This window comes from Mytilus edulis, chromosome 3 (genome assembly GCF_963676685.1).
Source record: "Mytilus edulis chromosome 3, xbMytEdul2.2, whole genome shotgun sequence".
In the NCBI taxonomy this organism is placed as follows: domain Eukaryota; kingdom Metazoa; phylum Mollusca; class Bivalvia; order Mytilida; family Mytilidae; genus Mytilus; species Mytilus edulis.
The window spans coordinates 45,982,709-45,998,077 of record NC_092346.1 but is presented as its reverse complement, the minus strand read 5'-3'; the positions used below and the strand labels follow the sequence as shown (position 1 = coordinate 45,998,077).

General features: G+C 31.9%; 1 protein-coding gene and 1 long non-coding RNA gene across 3 annotated transcripts in view; one reads left to right on the top strand and one right to left on the bottom strand.

Annotated features, from left to right (window-relative positions):
* Positions 1 to 15,369, top strand: part of LOC139516643 (uncharacterized) — a 681,292-nt gene that overhangs the window by 622,925 nt on the left and 42,998 nt on the right. The window lies entirely within an intron of this gene.
* The window catches only part of LOC139516621 (fas apoptotic inhibitory molecule 1-like), a 31,139-nt gene continuing 17,154 nt past the window's right edge, over positions 1,385 to 15,369 (bottom strand). For both annotated transcript variants that reach the window (XM_071306821.1, XM_071306820.1), the window contains exons 2-4: positions 13,306 to 13,490; positions 8,461 to 8,510; positions 1,385 to 4,540 (exon numbers count right to left, since the gene is read on the bottom strand). In XM_071306821.1, coding sequence (XP_071162922.1) covers positions 4,391 to 4,540; positions 8,461 to 8,510; positions 13,306 to 13,490 — 385 coding nt within the window. In that variant the 3' untranslated portion in view covers positions 1,385 to 4,390. The remainder of the gene's footprint in view (positions 4,541 to 8,460; positions 8,511 to 13,305; positions 13,491 to 15,369) is intronic.

Genomic DNA, 15,369 nt, shown 5'->3' with positions numbered 1-15,369 from the left:
GGTTTGAGCGTACTTTGGGATCTGGTTATTCTAAGAACACGTATAACGTATTTCGCATACAGAGCGTACTTCTGGGGTTGAAGTCATAAAACTTTGCTCAGTGCTCGAAGCACAAAAATCATGCTCGAAACACAAAATCCAGTATTTTGATTGGTTGATTCTTGAGTCTGAGTACAAAAATCGTGCTCGAAAGTTTTATGACCGCAAGGCCAGAAGGTTGTTCTATTACTAATATGTGTAACGTATTGCTCCTCCAGAAGGATGAGCATACTTTGTGAAGTTTATTAGAAGAAGACGTTTAATGTGTTTTACCTCAAAAAGAATTAGTTGCATGAGTGTACTAATCTTGGTGAAGGTCTCCAGTAGTATTGAGTGATCTTCATGAAGGTTATTTTATTGACACTAGTTGAACCCGCTGAAATCGAATACAACAATATTTTGGGAATACGTAAATGAGACAACAACCAATTGCAAACGATACAAATAACACCCAAAAATATAGAAATCAACATGCAATCGACCTAGTTGGTAATTTACAAAGTTGTGTTTCCAATAACAATATCGGTACCAAGTTACCTGCTGTTGTCTGTGTTCTGATCTTGTCACTGTAATAGGGCAGTGTTGTTACATTCAATCATTCATACGTAAAAGAGAGGCGAAAGATACCAAAAGGACATTCAAAATCATATGTCGAAAATAAACTGACAACGCCATGTCTAAAAAGAAAAATATCAACCGACAAACAGTAGTATGTTCTAAACGCAACATAGAAAACTAAATACTTAAGCAATACGAACATGAATAATACACATGTAATTTTATTGCAGTAATCAAAATGCAATACTATCAACCTGACACAATATGTGCTGTGTGTATTTGTTCACTTGTCAAACCACCTATCAGTAACAAAATCCTATTCTAAAGATCTGTTTTCGACAAACAAGAAGATCAAAAAGGAACTGCAATCATGTCAACCAGTACGGCATAACCAAATGAAGCATTTTGCCTGATATAAAGAATTTCTGACTAGTAATTGATAAAAACAATGCGAGCAAAAGCGAGTTGTGGCCAGACGGACAGTGGTAAAGACATCTCCTTTTGCAGCGATTTCAAACAAAATGTATGAAACAAATTGCAGTTTAGATCACACCATATTTTAGAGAATCCTTTCTCTTGAAGGTTTGGACAAACAATTTTGGAAGCCAAATAAATAAAACACAAAGAGCATCAACACAAAAAATGTTTAACATTGGGAATACTTGTTTAAGCACGCACCAAATGGCATTTTTCCTTGAACGATATTTGTTAAACAAATAACTTCTAATAACAAACACATATTTTGCAACGGTGGGAGTTAATGAGGAGGAAATTCTACTGAAAGCAATTTAACAAAGAGCATTTTAATATCTAAATTGTCAATACTTTTTGTTACATATATTTACTAACATAACATATATATGCAGTATCAATGCGCTACAAAAATAACGCCTTTCGTAAACGTTCAGCAAATATAAATATGAAATTTAACAAAGTTCACAAAATCCATAAGAGACGATAAGTTTCAACAAGAAACGTATATAATAAACAAGAAAGATCCATAATCATTGACCACAGACCCAGTTTATCGGTGGTTCCGTTTTCAAAATGTTGACAATGGTACATTTTTATCTGTGCAATTAAAATTATAATAAGTCTTTACAAACTAATGAAACTTTTAAAATGTATCAATTGATTATTACAATATTTTGATCAATTCTTTTCATTCCATTTTACTGTGAAATGGATTATGTTTGTTTGCATATGGCTGCATTAACCTTAAACACAATTAAGGTGGAAATGGGCGGGTATCTATGTCAGATTGAGGCCATGCAAAGGGGTATAATTTTTCGAATGTATACGTGGGTCTTTTTCTTTCGTTTGTATTTATAAACAAACATGCAGCTCTATTTAATAGCTCTTTAAAAGAAAAATGTTGTTCAATGAAATTGAGAATGGAAATGGGGAGTGTGTCAAAGAGACAACAACCCGACCAAAGAGGAGACAACAGCCAAAGATGATTTCGAAATACTATTTATGAACGTTGAAAAACTTCTGCCTATTAATGGTAAAATTCCAGGTGGTGTTAGTTTTATTCAAATAACTTATAAACCTTTAAAATTCTACAGACACAAAACAAAAGACAAAAATCAACTTAAAAAATCCTCAAACATGCACATACAAACTTTGGTTAATTTTTCAACAATCTGATCGAAGATTGACGCTTGTGAATTAACTTTTTTTTTTATTTGCCAATCACATATTTCTATTTTCCAAAAAAAAAAGTTGAAGACAGTCACGTATTATCTTGGTGTCTTAAATCACAGTGGTATCACATTAATTTAAATAGGATTCATTAAATAACAAGTTTTTCTGTTAATTTTCAATATATAGTTTCTAAATTTAGTGAAGAATTACAAAATGGGCATTTTGATGGACAAATACTAATTTTCACGGCAAACAATCTAACAGTTGGCATTATATCATTATCACATGAATAAAAACTAAATTAACATTAAACAAAAATAAAATGTAAAGTTTAAAATTATATGTAGATATTTTCTTTAAAAAAGTAGAATCATTTAAAATATATAAGCATTATCTAACAATAAAACTAGAAATTTAACATATCTCTTAATATTATATAACACAATCAGCACGACAGACAATAGCGTCATCACAAAAAACAGCAGTTGAAACAATAATAAAAAATAAACACGGTTTTAAAAATACTTTGAATTTCTACAATAACACACATTTGGACAACATTACATACGACAAATTAAATCACATATATGTTTTTTGCTATAACATGATATATAAACATAACAATATAACAGGCAATTTCTAAAAAGATATCTTCAAGTCATATAAATACAAAACCCTATTGTAAATATATATACTATGTTATGATCGAGGATAACTTCTACCGAAAAATGTTCCAAAGCTATGGTATTGTTCGGGTGGAAAATAAAGCAATAACACTTAAAACTTAGTGCCTTGTTTTCTTTTTTTATTTCAAGGTTCCCAGATGAAAAACAGAAGGAAATCTTAATCATATTTAAACGATGTATTGAATGTTTTATCCAAGATTTCGATACCTGTTTTTGTGACTGGTTACTTATTTCGAATTTGCCGTTACTGTATGATGCATCAGCCAGTTGATTATTTTTATTTCCTAAAAAAATATAGTAAAGTTTCTACAGCTCTATAATTGACTGAAAATTTTGTATTACTTTTTTCATTAAAAAAAAACCTTTCCTTTAATATCATTAATTGGGCATCGACCAGAAAATTACTGTAATAATTATGTTTTGTGACAGCCTTTTTTTTGTTGTTAGATAAAACAAGATTTGGTGTATAAGTCACTAAGACAGCAACCCTACAACATAAAATGGTATATCATATCTTTTGATACAAGTCTGTTGAGTGTCTGAGTCATGATTATCATATTCCATAAAAAAAATATGGAAAACTAAAATATTTGGTATCGGCTTTTTATCATTCAAATTCAGAAGAATCCATAAACTGTTAAATAACAAAGCACTCGCGCAGTAGCGGATCCAGCCATTTTTAACAGGGGTTCCCCCAACCAAGGATAAGGGGGGTTCCAACTATACGTCCCAATTTAAATGCATTGATTGCTAAAGAAAAAAGGGGGGAGTTACTTGTAACTTGAATGACCTTGCCTATATGGAACTGAGCATTTGTATAAAAAAATAGGCAAAACGTGTGTATTCAAAAAAAATTGGGACAATACCATTTGCGTTGGAAAATCACTCGATATTGGACGGGATCTTTGTAACCATAACAAGTGCATTGATAGATAAAATGTACATAAATATGAAAAATACAAAGTCATTCATCCGTTAGTATCATAACTTGCCTGTCTCGTCTCTCCAGAAAAAAATCTTCCTGAGTATTACTTGCCTCAGATATTGAATACAAATTTCTGTACTTCGAAAGCACAAGTCAAATAATAAAATGTTTCTTTATTCCTCTGTTTTCCTGACCAGAAAAGGTCTTCATTTCTTTTCTCAAATTGCACAATAAAACTATTTCAATTTTGAAAAATCGTTCTTTTTCCTTAATTTTTAAATTAGGATAAGAATAATGAAGATCGCAAAATATGCTGATACATAATTATCACAGTTTTAATTGAATATCACATTTTAGATTTGAAGACATTATTTTCAGGTAAAAAAAAAGAGATAAAAATATCTCCCTTTTGATAATTTCTGTCAAAAACAATGTCTGAATTTAGAGAAAATTCGTGTCATATGTAAAAAAAAAAATGAAAAAAGTATCTGTGTATATAACAGCTGGCCATTTCATTCCGGACGATGATTCATTTCTATTCCGGGACCGGTATACCGTCAATTGTGAGCATCTGGTTTATTGTAGCGTTACTACAACCGGCACTCTGTAGAGAAATCCTAGCTTTGTGGGCTCCAACACAAAAATCAACAGTAGCATCGCTGTGATCATCGTCTGGAAAGTTGTTCTGAAAAAAAAATGCAATTGCTATTTAATATGAACCATTTGATTTTCTAGTCGTTAAATAGATATAAGAAGATGTGGTATATGAGTACCAATGAGACAACTCTCCATCCAAGTCATAATTTGTAAAAATAAACCATTATTGGTCAAAGTACGGTCTTCAACACGGAGCAGTGGCGGATCCAGACCTTTCTATAAAAGGGAGGGGGACTCTGTCTGTATCCTGGATCCGCATATAGCCTTGTCTCACACAGTACAGCAAGATCTTAAGGGCCCCAGCGGGAAAACCAACCGTCTAATCCATATAAAAGAACTGGGGTGAGGGGGAGGGGGTTCACAAGACGGGGTGAAAATAAATATTCTGCTAAATAAAATACAGGATTAGTAGAGGATACGAATGCGTACCAAAGTGGGAAAAAAATCTCAAATGGCTATATGATTCGAAACCAATAATGACAAGCTAGTCAACTTGTCTCATGTACATATATTGTTGTTTTGTTATTTTAGAAGTATGCCTTTTACATTGTGTAAGTCGAGACAATATTTGCGAACACAGTTTGTATGCCGCTATTTTTTTTCGAAATACTAAACTTTTCTAACAATGATGGCGCCAAGAAACTAAACTACAAATCGATTATTTTGCAGAATACTGGTATCCCCTTTAAGGCATATGAGTAGTAATAATTCGAATTTAATTATTTACTTGTCACGTCAGGTTTGACTTCAAATTCCTGTATTCTCTTTGCTTATAACAATATGTCTCCTAGTCTCGTGCCAAGCAGACGACAACTATTGGATAACTTTAATCAATAGATTATATTGCAGAATGTAGATAACAAAATCGTTATTTCAATGAAAATATATATTCGAGACAATATCAAAAGTTTTAATATTCAATTTCGTCCTATAATCGATTCGTATATCGTGTATTTAAGTTAGGTCTGCTCATATATCACCTATAAGCAAAAAGAATCATTACATTAATATATCGTTGTCGGTTTTACCTGAAGAGGGGAATCCCACGGAGATTCCATCAATATTGAAGGTATTAGCATCAATGGAAATTACTTCATGCTGCTTTTTTCTTGTTAGACTAGAGCGTTTTTGTTTCATAACATGATTGAGGATCTCTATAGGGGTAATCTTTATTCTTTAATTTTTTATGCAATTTTCCTTTATTCTCAGTTATATTTTTTGCCCAATATTCTATATTCGTTATATCTTAACACCTAATTTTTCTCTATTCTTAAATATTTCTCCGTTTTTCTCAATTCTTTATATTTTTTGTCCATTATTCTCTAATCTGTAAATCCCCGTCCCCTATCCACAACCTCATGATTGAACTTTATCGGATGATCTAATCTAGAGTACAACTTGTTTCATTTCTTAAACCATATAAAGAGAAACTTGGAAAATCAAATGGCATATTGTTTTATATCGATGATGCAAGCTATCTGGAATTTCCAGATAAAATAATATTGTCAAAATTCAAATGATCTGTGTCAAAAAATGTAGCGGATGGAAAGTTTAGAATGCCACCATCTCCATCTTATTCAAAAAGATCTTTGCTGGTAAAGTACAAAATACAACGTTCTCCTACGTGATTTTTTTTTTTTAGAAATGGTTTAAAATACATCAGAGTTAGGGGTCCGATGATATATAAAGGTTATAAATGGTTAAAAAGTACCCATTTTGTTCAGAAAAGTTTTACTGTATTCCACCAACTAAAATATAAAGCTTTATACAAATAACCCGGTTTAAACAGGCATTGTGTGATCGGGGTATGTAGTTAACGCCGCCTCCGGACAGTTATTGTCGTAGGTGAGATACCTAAAAATACACATTAAACAGTGGACCCAATTTTTTTAGAGGCTAACCATGTATGTGGGAGCTATAGACTCAGTTTTAACTTGAACAAAATATTTCATTACAATTTTCGATACTTCTCAAATTATTTTGTTTTTTAAGTTTTAAAAATTTCAATCATATACACTGCAAAAGCGGATTAAAACAGAATAATGCTTAATGACATATGTAGGTTTTCATGTTCAGTTATGATAATTTAATTATTCAGGACCATGATATTTATTCAGTTCGCATGCCTGCGTCAACTGAAACACTCAACTCTTAGAACACACAAATGTAGGAGTAAAAACGAGTTTAGCCTTTCTCAAAAGGTACCGAGTGCTTCCGCAGTATCATAAATTACAGAAATATGACGCAAAGATTGTTTATTGAGTCTTGAATACTATGAAAGTTATGTTTCCATCTAATGGTAATATGGTTTTTGTGGGGTTTTAATTTGTTTTCAAATGTTGCATGTATCTTTTTTATTGGTTTTTGTTCAAATCCGTAATTTCGTCCAATCAGAGTAAACATTTGTGACATCATGTACGCCATTACCATAAAATATAGCGTCCTTTTCAATAGGTCACAAACCCCAAATTGTTATTGATTGCTACAGAAAAACAACGTTCGTACAATAGAAATTCGACAAAGAACGTAAACTTAGACCGTTGGTTTTCCCGTTTGAATGGTTTTACACTTAGTACTGTCTAGTAATTTTGGGGCCATTTATAGCTTATTGTTCGGTTTGAGCCAAGGCTCCGTGTTGAAGGCCGTCATGACATTGACCTATAATGGTTTACTGTAATAAATTGTTATTTGGATGGAGACTTGTCTCATTGGCACTCACACCACATCTTCCTATATCTATTATATTCTTTTTTCATGTACGAGTTTAATATATAATAAGGTGTCAGTTAGTATTGCCAATGAGAAACAAATTTCCACTAGCGTCTGAAATGACTTAAAAATGTCAAAACATTTATCCATAGTTCCTTATATCTAAAATAGCAATTTGGAAACTACGAGAGCGTTATAAAGCCTATATACGTACTTGGTTCCGATAGCAAAACAAAGGAAATAATCAATCAAATCGCAATTCGCCGTTTCAGAATCTAATGCATCCTGGGTAATATTTTCAAAAGTGTACACCACAACGTCGTGATTGGTTAAAAATGTCATTAACAATGGAAATTTAACCAATGACGTGGAGTTATTTTCATTTTGGGATACGAACAATGAAATTACCAATGATGCTTTAGATTCTGAAACGGCCAAATGCGATCATAGTAGATTTTTTTAAAGATAAAATTGCAGACTACTTTTCACAGAAAATGATGATGGATACCAAATAAGAGTGTATATCATGATGTTGATGAAAGTATTTTCTTTGAGAATAAAAACGTCACTACTCTTATCAATACTTTAAAAAATTTAATAGTTTAATAAAACTTGAATTATTGGCATATATCAAATATTAAATAACATAAAGAATTAAAACTCTTTTTTTTTTCTTTTTAAAATAGACTAAAAACCGAACTGATGTCTGAACATAAAACGACATAACCAGTGAAAAGATAAGTTTCAATTATGAAGAATTCTAAATCAAATAGTTTTCTGTAACACTTTCAAGTACTCTTAGACTTTGTAACATATTTCCGTTTAAGTCCTAAATTTTTTTTTTGGAAACAAACTATTTTCAAGTGTGTTTATTTTTAGAGACTAGCACGCTGTGACAAAAATTCAACCATTTAAAATGCTTTTATCTCCAAGCCTATAGCATGTGTGATTTTCTTTGTTTTCTTTAATATTGATGAATTCTTCATTGAAATGTTTAATTTATCAAAATACATATCCTAATAACACTAATTTAAGTCTTAATTATAGCCTATCCTAAAGATTTGTTGTCATTTTTCATAAAGTACTTAAAGTCAGAATGTTGCTTACATAGACTCAATCTAAAAAAAAATCCCTACCTCCCCACCCTAACCTTTTTTTGTAGATGTAACTAAAACCACTATTTCATTTGGCCCAAGTGTAATATTTAGCAGTGAATTAGCACAGAACATGGAAACTTACCAAGCAATCCATTTCCTCACCGTTAAGGTAGACATCAAGCGTATCTTTATCTGAAAAATGTCAAAAGAATTATTCATAATTTTACTATTAATATTAATCAAAATTCAGATTGCACCGAATATCAATAAAGTCTCAGTGTCTTGTATTTAACATTATGTGCGCAGAGATAATACAGTTTTTATGATTAATTTACGCTTTATTTATTAAATGTATCTGTTATTTATTTTTTTATTTGTTATTGTTTGCCTTTTGCTGTCAGCTATTTTATGAATGGAATCAATATGATGCGACTTTTTTTTTCAAAGTAATATGTAAATCACTTAGAATGAAATTCAAAACAGTGTGGCTGTGGTCATTGATTGACACATTAAATTCATCCATTGACTGGGACAATTTACGTAAACGTTTGTCTGTGACGACCACTGTTCACGACGTACCTACGATAGACATTTAAACTGTGGGGTCACCAAAGGTTTCTTAACGCCTTTAATTATAAAATAATTCGAAAATTTAATCAGGAATAACCTTTATGTTTTGATTTATATAATTGATATAAATCAAAACATCGTGTTATTTCTGATTAATTTTTCGAATTACTTTATTAAGGTGTTGAAAACCTTTGGTGACCCCATAGTTTAAGTGTCTTTAAAAAGTACATAGTGAGCAGTGGTCGTTACATACATTGTCCCAGTCAATGGATGAATTTAATGTGTTAATCAATGGCCACAGCCACACTGTTTTGAATTTCATTCTATTTGTGTTTTCATATAGGAAGAAACTTCTAGATCCATTTAGTCTATAATTGATATGGATTTGGTGCAATTTCCGACAAAGGTCTAAAAGCATTGAAAGCTCATGATTACGTCCACCTTTCAACAACAAAAAACGCTTCTAGACTTTCGATAGTTAAAATATTCATTCAGCTCAACATACGGTCCAAAGAACCGTACATATAGTTTAATGATGACGTCGGGGTCCTTTTACCTTTTCATATCTTACTATATCCTCTAGATCTAGAACTGTTTATTCAACCAATGTGAAATATTCACAATCACTTTACCGCTGTCCTTAATTGTAAATAGTGTACCAATCGCTGTTGAAATAACCTGTCCCAAGTCAGGACCCTTTAAATCAGTGGTTGTCGTTGTTGCTGTTTGTCAAATTTGCTTTAAGTTTATTATTTTGCCATAAATCAGGTGTTGGTTATTTTGATGTTGTTTTTTTTTCAACTTTTTCATATTGGATCGTGTTGGGTCCTTTTGTTTCTGAATAATGTCCGGGTTTTGCTAATTATTGAAGGCCGTAGAATGACCTACAGTTGTTTCCTTTTGAATATATATAAAAATAAAAAGAGATGTGACAAAATAATACAGAAAAATACAGTAAAACCAATAGAACGGGCTCTGCCTGAATATTGTCAAATTGGCAATTATATCACTTCTTGTTTTATATGTATTCTGTACATTAATGAGTGTATTGAACCTCTATTTATGGTTTAGTTATCAGGAATACGAAATCTCGGTTTTATTTTCGTCAGAGAACGGATATAGACAAAGATCTCTTCGATAACAGAATAATTTTTCCATTATTTGTGTTGTGTTCTTAAAATAACTTATTTTAATTTTATTGTTTTCTTATGTCGTCAGAAGTTTTTTCATAAAATCAATCTTCCTCCTGTATCTCATCCATTAAGACATCAATAAATATATTCTGTCACTCAATACTGTGATAATCGCAGGAAATCTATTTCATTTGAAATTTACAACATCATAACGGAACTCTAGTGTATAGGACTACAATCATAGCATTTCATAAATGTGGTTTATAGATCGATTGCTTTTATAACTTGTAATAAAATCCAAAATCAAAGTATGTTTTTGGCTAGAGCCAATTCTAAAGCTTGACCAATATTTGATCAACCCAGCATGTCTTTATGACGTCATTTCCTGTCTGCTTTATAAAACTTGAAGCAAGAACAAAGAAGTCTAGTAGCAATTCCTTCTTCCTTTTAAGAAGAGAACTAATTTGAAAATGTATAGTACAAATGATGATTTTTCAAAATCATTTATCTAATTAAAAGATGAAAAAGGCCTATTAACTGAAATGCTGTAAAATTGAAACAGACCGACGTAATCTCTTTAATTGCGTGTTTCTAGGAGTTCACCGAGTGTATTAGACTATATTTATTGAAATCAATGCATTTAAATGTTACTTAGACACGAATAAGTGCTTCCTCTAAACATAAACAAATACGAAAGCACAACAATATAGATCAGTATAATGAGGAGAAAAAACCATACATTTGGTAGTAATGCAATGATTTAAAAGACCATAAAATTAGGAGATAACTGTATTGTATTTTAAGCTCCGACGGCATCAATTGGGGATTTGATGGTCGCAAATTAAGTTTACTGGCGACGCGTTAGCGGAGACAGTAAACGGGTATTTGCGACCATCAAATCCCAAATTGATGCCGTCGGAGCTTTAAATACAATATTGTTATCTCCATTCTAATGAAACTGAAAGAAAACAACGTTAAAACATGCATTTTAAAATCTGTCATATGCCGTCTGCGCTTGCGCGTACGTCCCATAGCATCAATTGTCAATTGATGCCATGTAAGAAAGTCACGTTATCCAATCAAAATGAACGTTACAAACGCTGTTGCATTAGAATTGTAAATCTATCTTTGAAGGGAGAAAATGCAGTTAATCTTGGGTAATGGCTAAAAGAATGTCATAGTAACTAAAACAAGAAATACATAAAATAGTGCACAGTATAACCAAAAACCAAATACAAACTCTGCTTACACTTAACCACAAGACATATATGAGAAAAAGAATAGCCAAGTTGTATGCTGTTGACTGACCTAAATATGTGCTTGAAAATGGTGTTGAACATATAACTTAAAATCATGCGTGTAACATTCGTATTCAAATGGTATCTTGCGACCAAATAATACCAGAATCTGTCAACCAAAACAACATTACATTGGACAATACAAATTCACATCAAAACAAACCTGAAAGGATAGGTGTATCGAGACAACAATTGCAATCTATGGTGTTCCAATGTAAGCATATCCAAAAGTTAATCAATTGTACCAAAATTAAGAAAGCCATATTCGCAAAACCAATAGCTCATCATCTCTAAAAGACTTTAGATAAGCAAAACATCAAACGCTGACGTCAACGTCGTCTGAATCAGACCCCAACAGAGACATTTGTCAATATATGTGAAAACTGCTGAGTGCTCAAAATAGAACACTATTGTACTGGTAACCAATAGAAAAGAAAGAAAATCACAAAAATATATGAACTCCGAGGAAAATTCAATCGGAAAGTCCCCAATCACATGCAAAAATCAAATGACAAAACACATCGAACGAATGGACAACAACTGTCATATTCCTGACTTGGTACAGGCATTTTCAAATGTAGAAAATAGTGGATTGAACCTGGTTTTATAGCGCTAAACCTCTCACTTTTACAACAGTCTCATCAAATTCCGTTATATTTACAACGATGCGTGAACAAAACAGACATAATAAATAAAATAGTCGAAATATGGCTTTACACTTTTTCTATTTGTAAGATAATTTAGAACATGATAAGTCTTTGACTTGTCATGATCGATCACCATTTAAAAATTGATTATTATTTTAACTAGAGGCATTAGTAGTTGACCAATTATATATTCTTCAGTTTTCTATGTTGTGTCATGTGTACTATTGTTTGTCTGTTTGTCTTTTTCATTTTTAGCCATGGCGTTGTCAGTTTATTTTCGATTTATGAGTTTGACTGTCCCTCTGGTATCTATCGTCCCTCTTTTATATAAAAATAAGGAGATGTGGTATGATTCCCAATGAGACAATGATATGATTGCCAATCAGACAACTTTCCACCAAAGTTAAAATGAAGTGGATGTAAGCAATAATATAGGTAACCGTACGGCCTTCAGCAATGAGAACACCCTATACCGTAAAGTCGGCTATAAAAGACCCAGACGTAAAAAATCTAAAATAATTTAAACGAGAAAAATAGCGGACTTATTTATAACAAAACAATTAACGAAAACAAATATGACAGCCATGAATCAACGACAAGCACTAAGCTACACGCTCCTGACTTGGGGCAGGCATATTGAGAATGTGACGGGGTTAAACATGTCTATAATTTAAAAGATTTCGTCAACGGACAATTTCTGGCAGCCGCCCGCTGAAATTATGCCATGCTTGGTAATAAGCATTGGTATAGTACATGTAATCATATACTATTTTATTTAATTATTAATAGAGTAGCGCATATCAATCTGTTCTAACATCAGTAAATCCAGTTACAAACAACATTGGTTGTGAAACCGCCTGGAACCGCATGAACTCATATAGGAAATAGACTGGAGGGCGAAGTAGTGTTAGCAATCTCACTCAACTCACTATGCTTTCTGTTGGGGATATGGAGATCTCATGATGATTTTTATGCATATGCCAATTTCTGCCTTTTATCATTCAGATAATAGCATGAGACTTTATAGTGTTAATAATACTCTATAGGTTTAATATGTATGCGAAATACAAAAGTATAGCCAAATGGCGACAACGAATTCGAGCTTTGCGTGAGGGGGTATATTTCTAAATTCTAAACAATTTCCAAAAGGAGATGCTTATATGTATTAAACAAAACTAATGTTTGAGATCTCTTGATTAGTACTTACAGAATACGAAGCTATATGAACCTCAGAGCTTATCGTGAGGGGGATATATTTCTTAATTTATCAATTTCCAAAATAGTTGCTTATATGTATCTAATAAAGACTAATGTTTGAGATCTCTTGATTAGCACTTACAGAATACGATGCTATATGGTTCTTCATCGAGGAGGAAAGTCCAGATTTTTGTAGCTGGTTCTCCATCTTGGTCAGGTGGCAGGTATTGTGCTTCCGGTATATCCACTGGATTAGATATGGGATTGTTATTGTCTATTTGTGATTCTTCGAATAATCTTGCTTGCTGTTGTTCTTTCCTTTCACGTCTGAAAATAATATACTCTGTTTTATTTATCAAATAGACACGTCAACTAAGATAGTTCGTTCGCTTTTCAAACATTTATTCAACCAAACCAACATGTATTGCAACCAAGTAAATCAAAATAAACTAAATATCCTATAACATTTACCTCAAATGAAGAAAAAAACGTGGACTTAACCGATTTTTTCAAATTATACCACGATGTTGTTACATTTAATTTGATATCCTGAATTTATCATGTTTTTCAGTAATATGATATCAAATTGCGGAAAAAGACACCCTTCTAAATAATTGATATCTACTCTTTTGCATTTACCATTTATCTAGGTGTTAATAATATATACACCAAATCGAGCTAACGCCCGCACGTGTGTATCTATATATAATAGCACAAAATGCTATCCATTCACAACACTTAAATGCATGTTTGCTTCATTTCACTGTGACAAAAATACATCAGTTGTTTCTTGTGTTTACATGCTTGTTTTTCCGTTACATTAACTACGTCAGTAACTGTGTCAAATTAAAAACAGAATAGGAAAATAGAAAAGTTTTCAGATTTATTGCCTAAATAGATTTAATTTGTATTTGTTTCTGATGTAAAAATACTGCTTAATTGGAAAATGAGTCCGATTATAGCATTTTATTCCGCATGTCGTGGGGGGAAACGGTAAATCATTCAATGGCAAGACAAAAGCTATAATTTTTACATTACGTACTAGTTTTGAGTGTCCATGTACAAAATTCGACATACTTTTTTTTAAAGAGACAACAGAGAAATCGACGATAAATTGTATATTTGATACAAGAAAAAGCTTTTAGACAGAAAAAATTTTTAATCGTATAATTTCCTCTAATTAACTGATGTTATTCATATTGATGGCATATATGAGCTTTTTCTTATTCCTTTTGGTTCCTGAAGAAACAGTAAATATAAAGAAATGGAAATGTGGTATGATTGCCAATGAGACAACTATCCACCAAAATCCAAATGAAGTGGATTATAAGCAACCATACGGCGTTCAAAGATGAGAAAACCACATACCGTATAGCCGACTATAAATGGCCTCATCATGAAAATTATGTAACAATTCAATCGTAAAATTTATAACAAAATAGTTTACAAATAAATTTATGACAAACATGAATCAATTACGTCAACCACTAAACTACAGGCAAATGACTTGGGGGAAAAGCACATAAAGAATCAAATTTTGTTTCATTTTCATTTATAATATTTTTTTAAAAGATAGAATGTACTTTCAGGTTTTTTTCAAATACATGAAGTGGCTAATATAAATATTCAATCTTTAACTGAAAATTACTTTCTTTTTTTAGCTTCATTTGTGTACTATTGTTATAAAGTCATAAACTGAAGTTTTTTGTTTGTTTCTAAACCTTTTTATTTTGTAATGGTTTGTGTCATTTCTAAAAACAACATCTGAACTAACAACGACTGCATCTCTTTGAATATTTTAAATCTTAAATTTTATTCTGTTGTGGAATGGTTCAAATGGTGAGGGTTAAGTTAAATTCAATGGTAAAAATGGTGCAATGTTTAAATTGCGACTGAGCTAAATCTGACATAGGAGAACCGTTTATAAGTTGGTTTATGACCTCATCGTTTCCAGTTTTTCTTATATTTAAGGGAGCTACCATTTGATTTTTATGGGGGGCTAGGATGAAATTTGAAAAAAATAGGCAGGACAGGACGACAATTTAGGTAAAAAAAAGTCAGGATAAACTAAAAAAAAAGGCAGGACCGAACAGAGTGAAAAATAAAAAGGCAGGACAGAGATTACAGCTAAAAAAAAATGCAGGACAAAATTTTTCATCCTAGCCCCCCCTAAAAATCAAATGGTAGCTCCCTAACAGAAATGAAC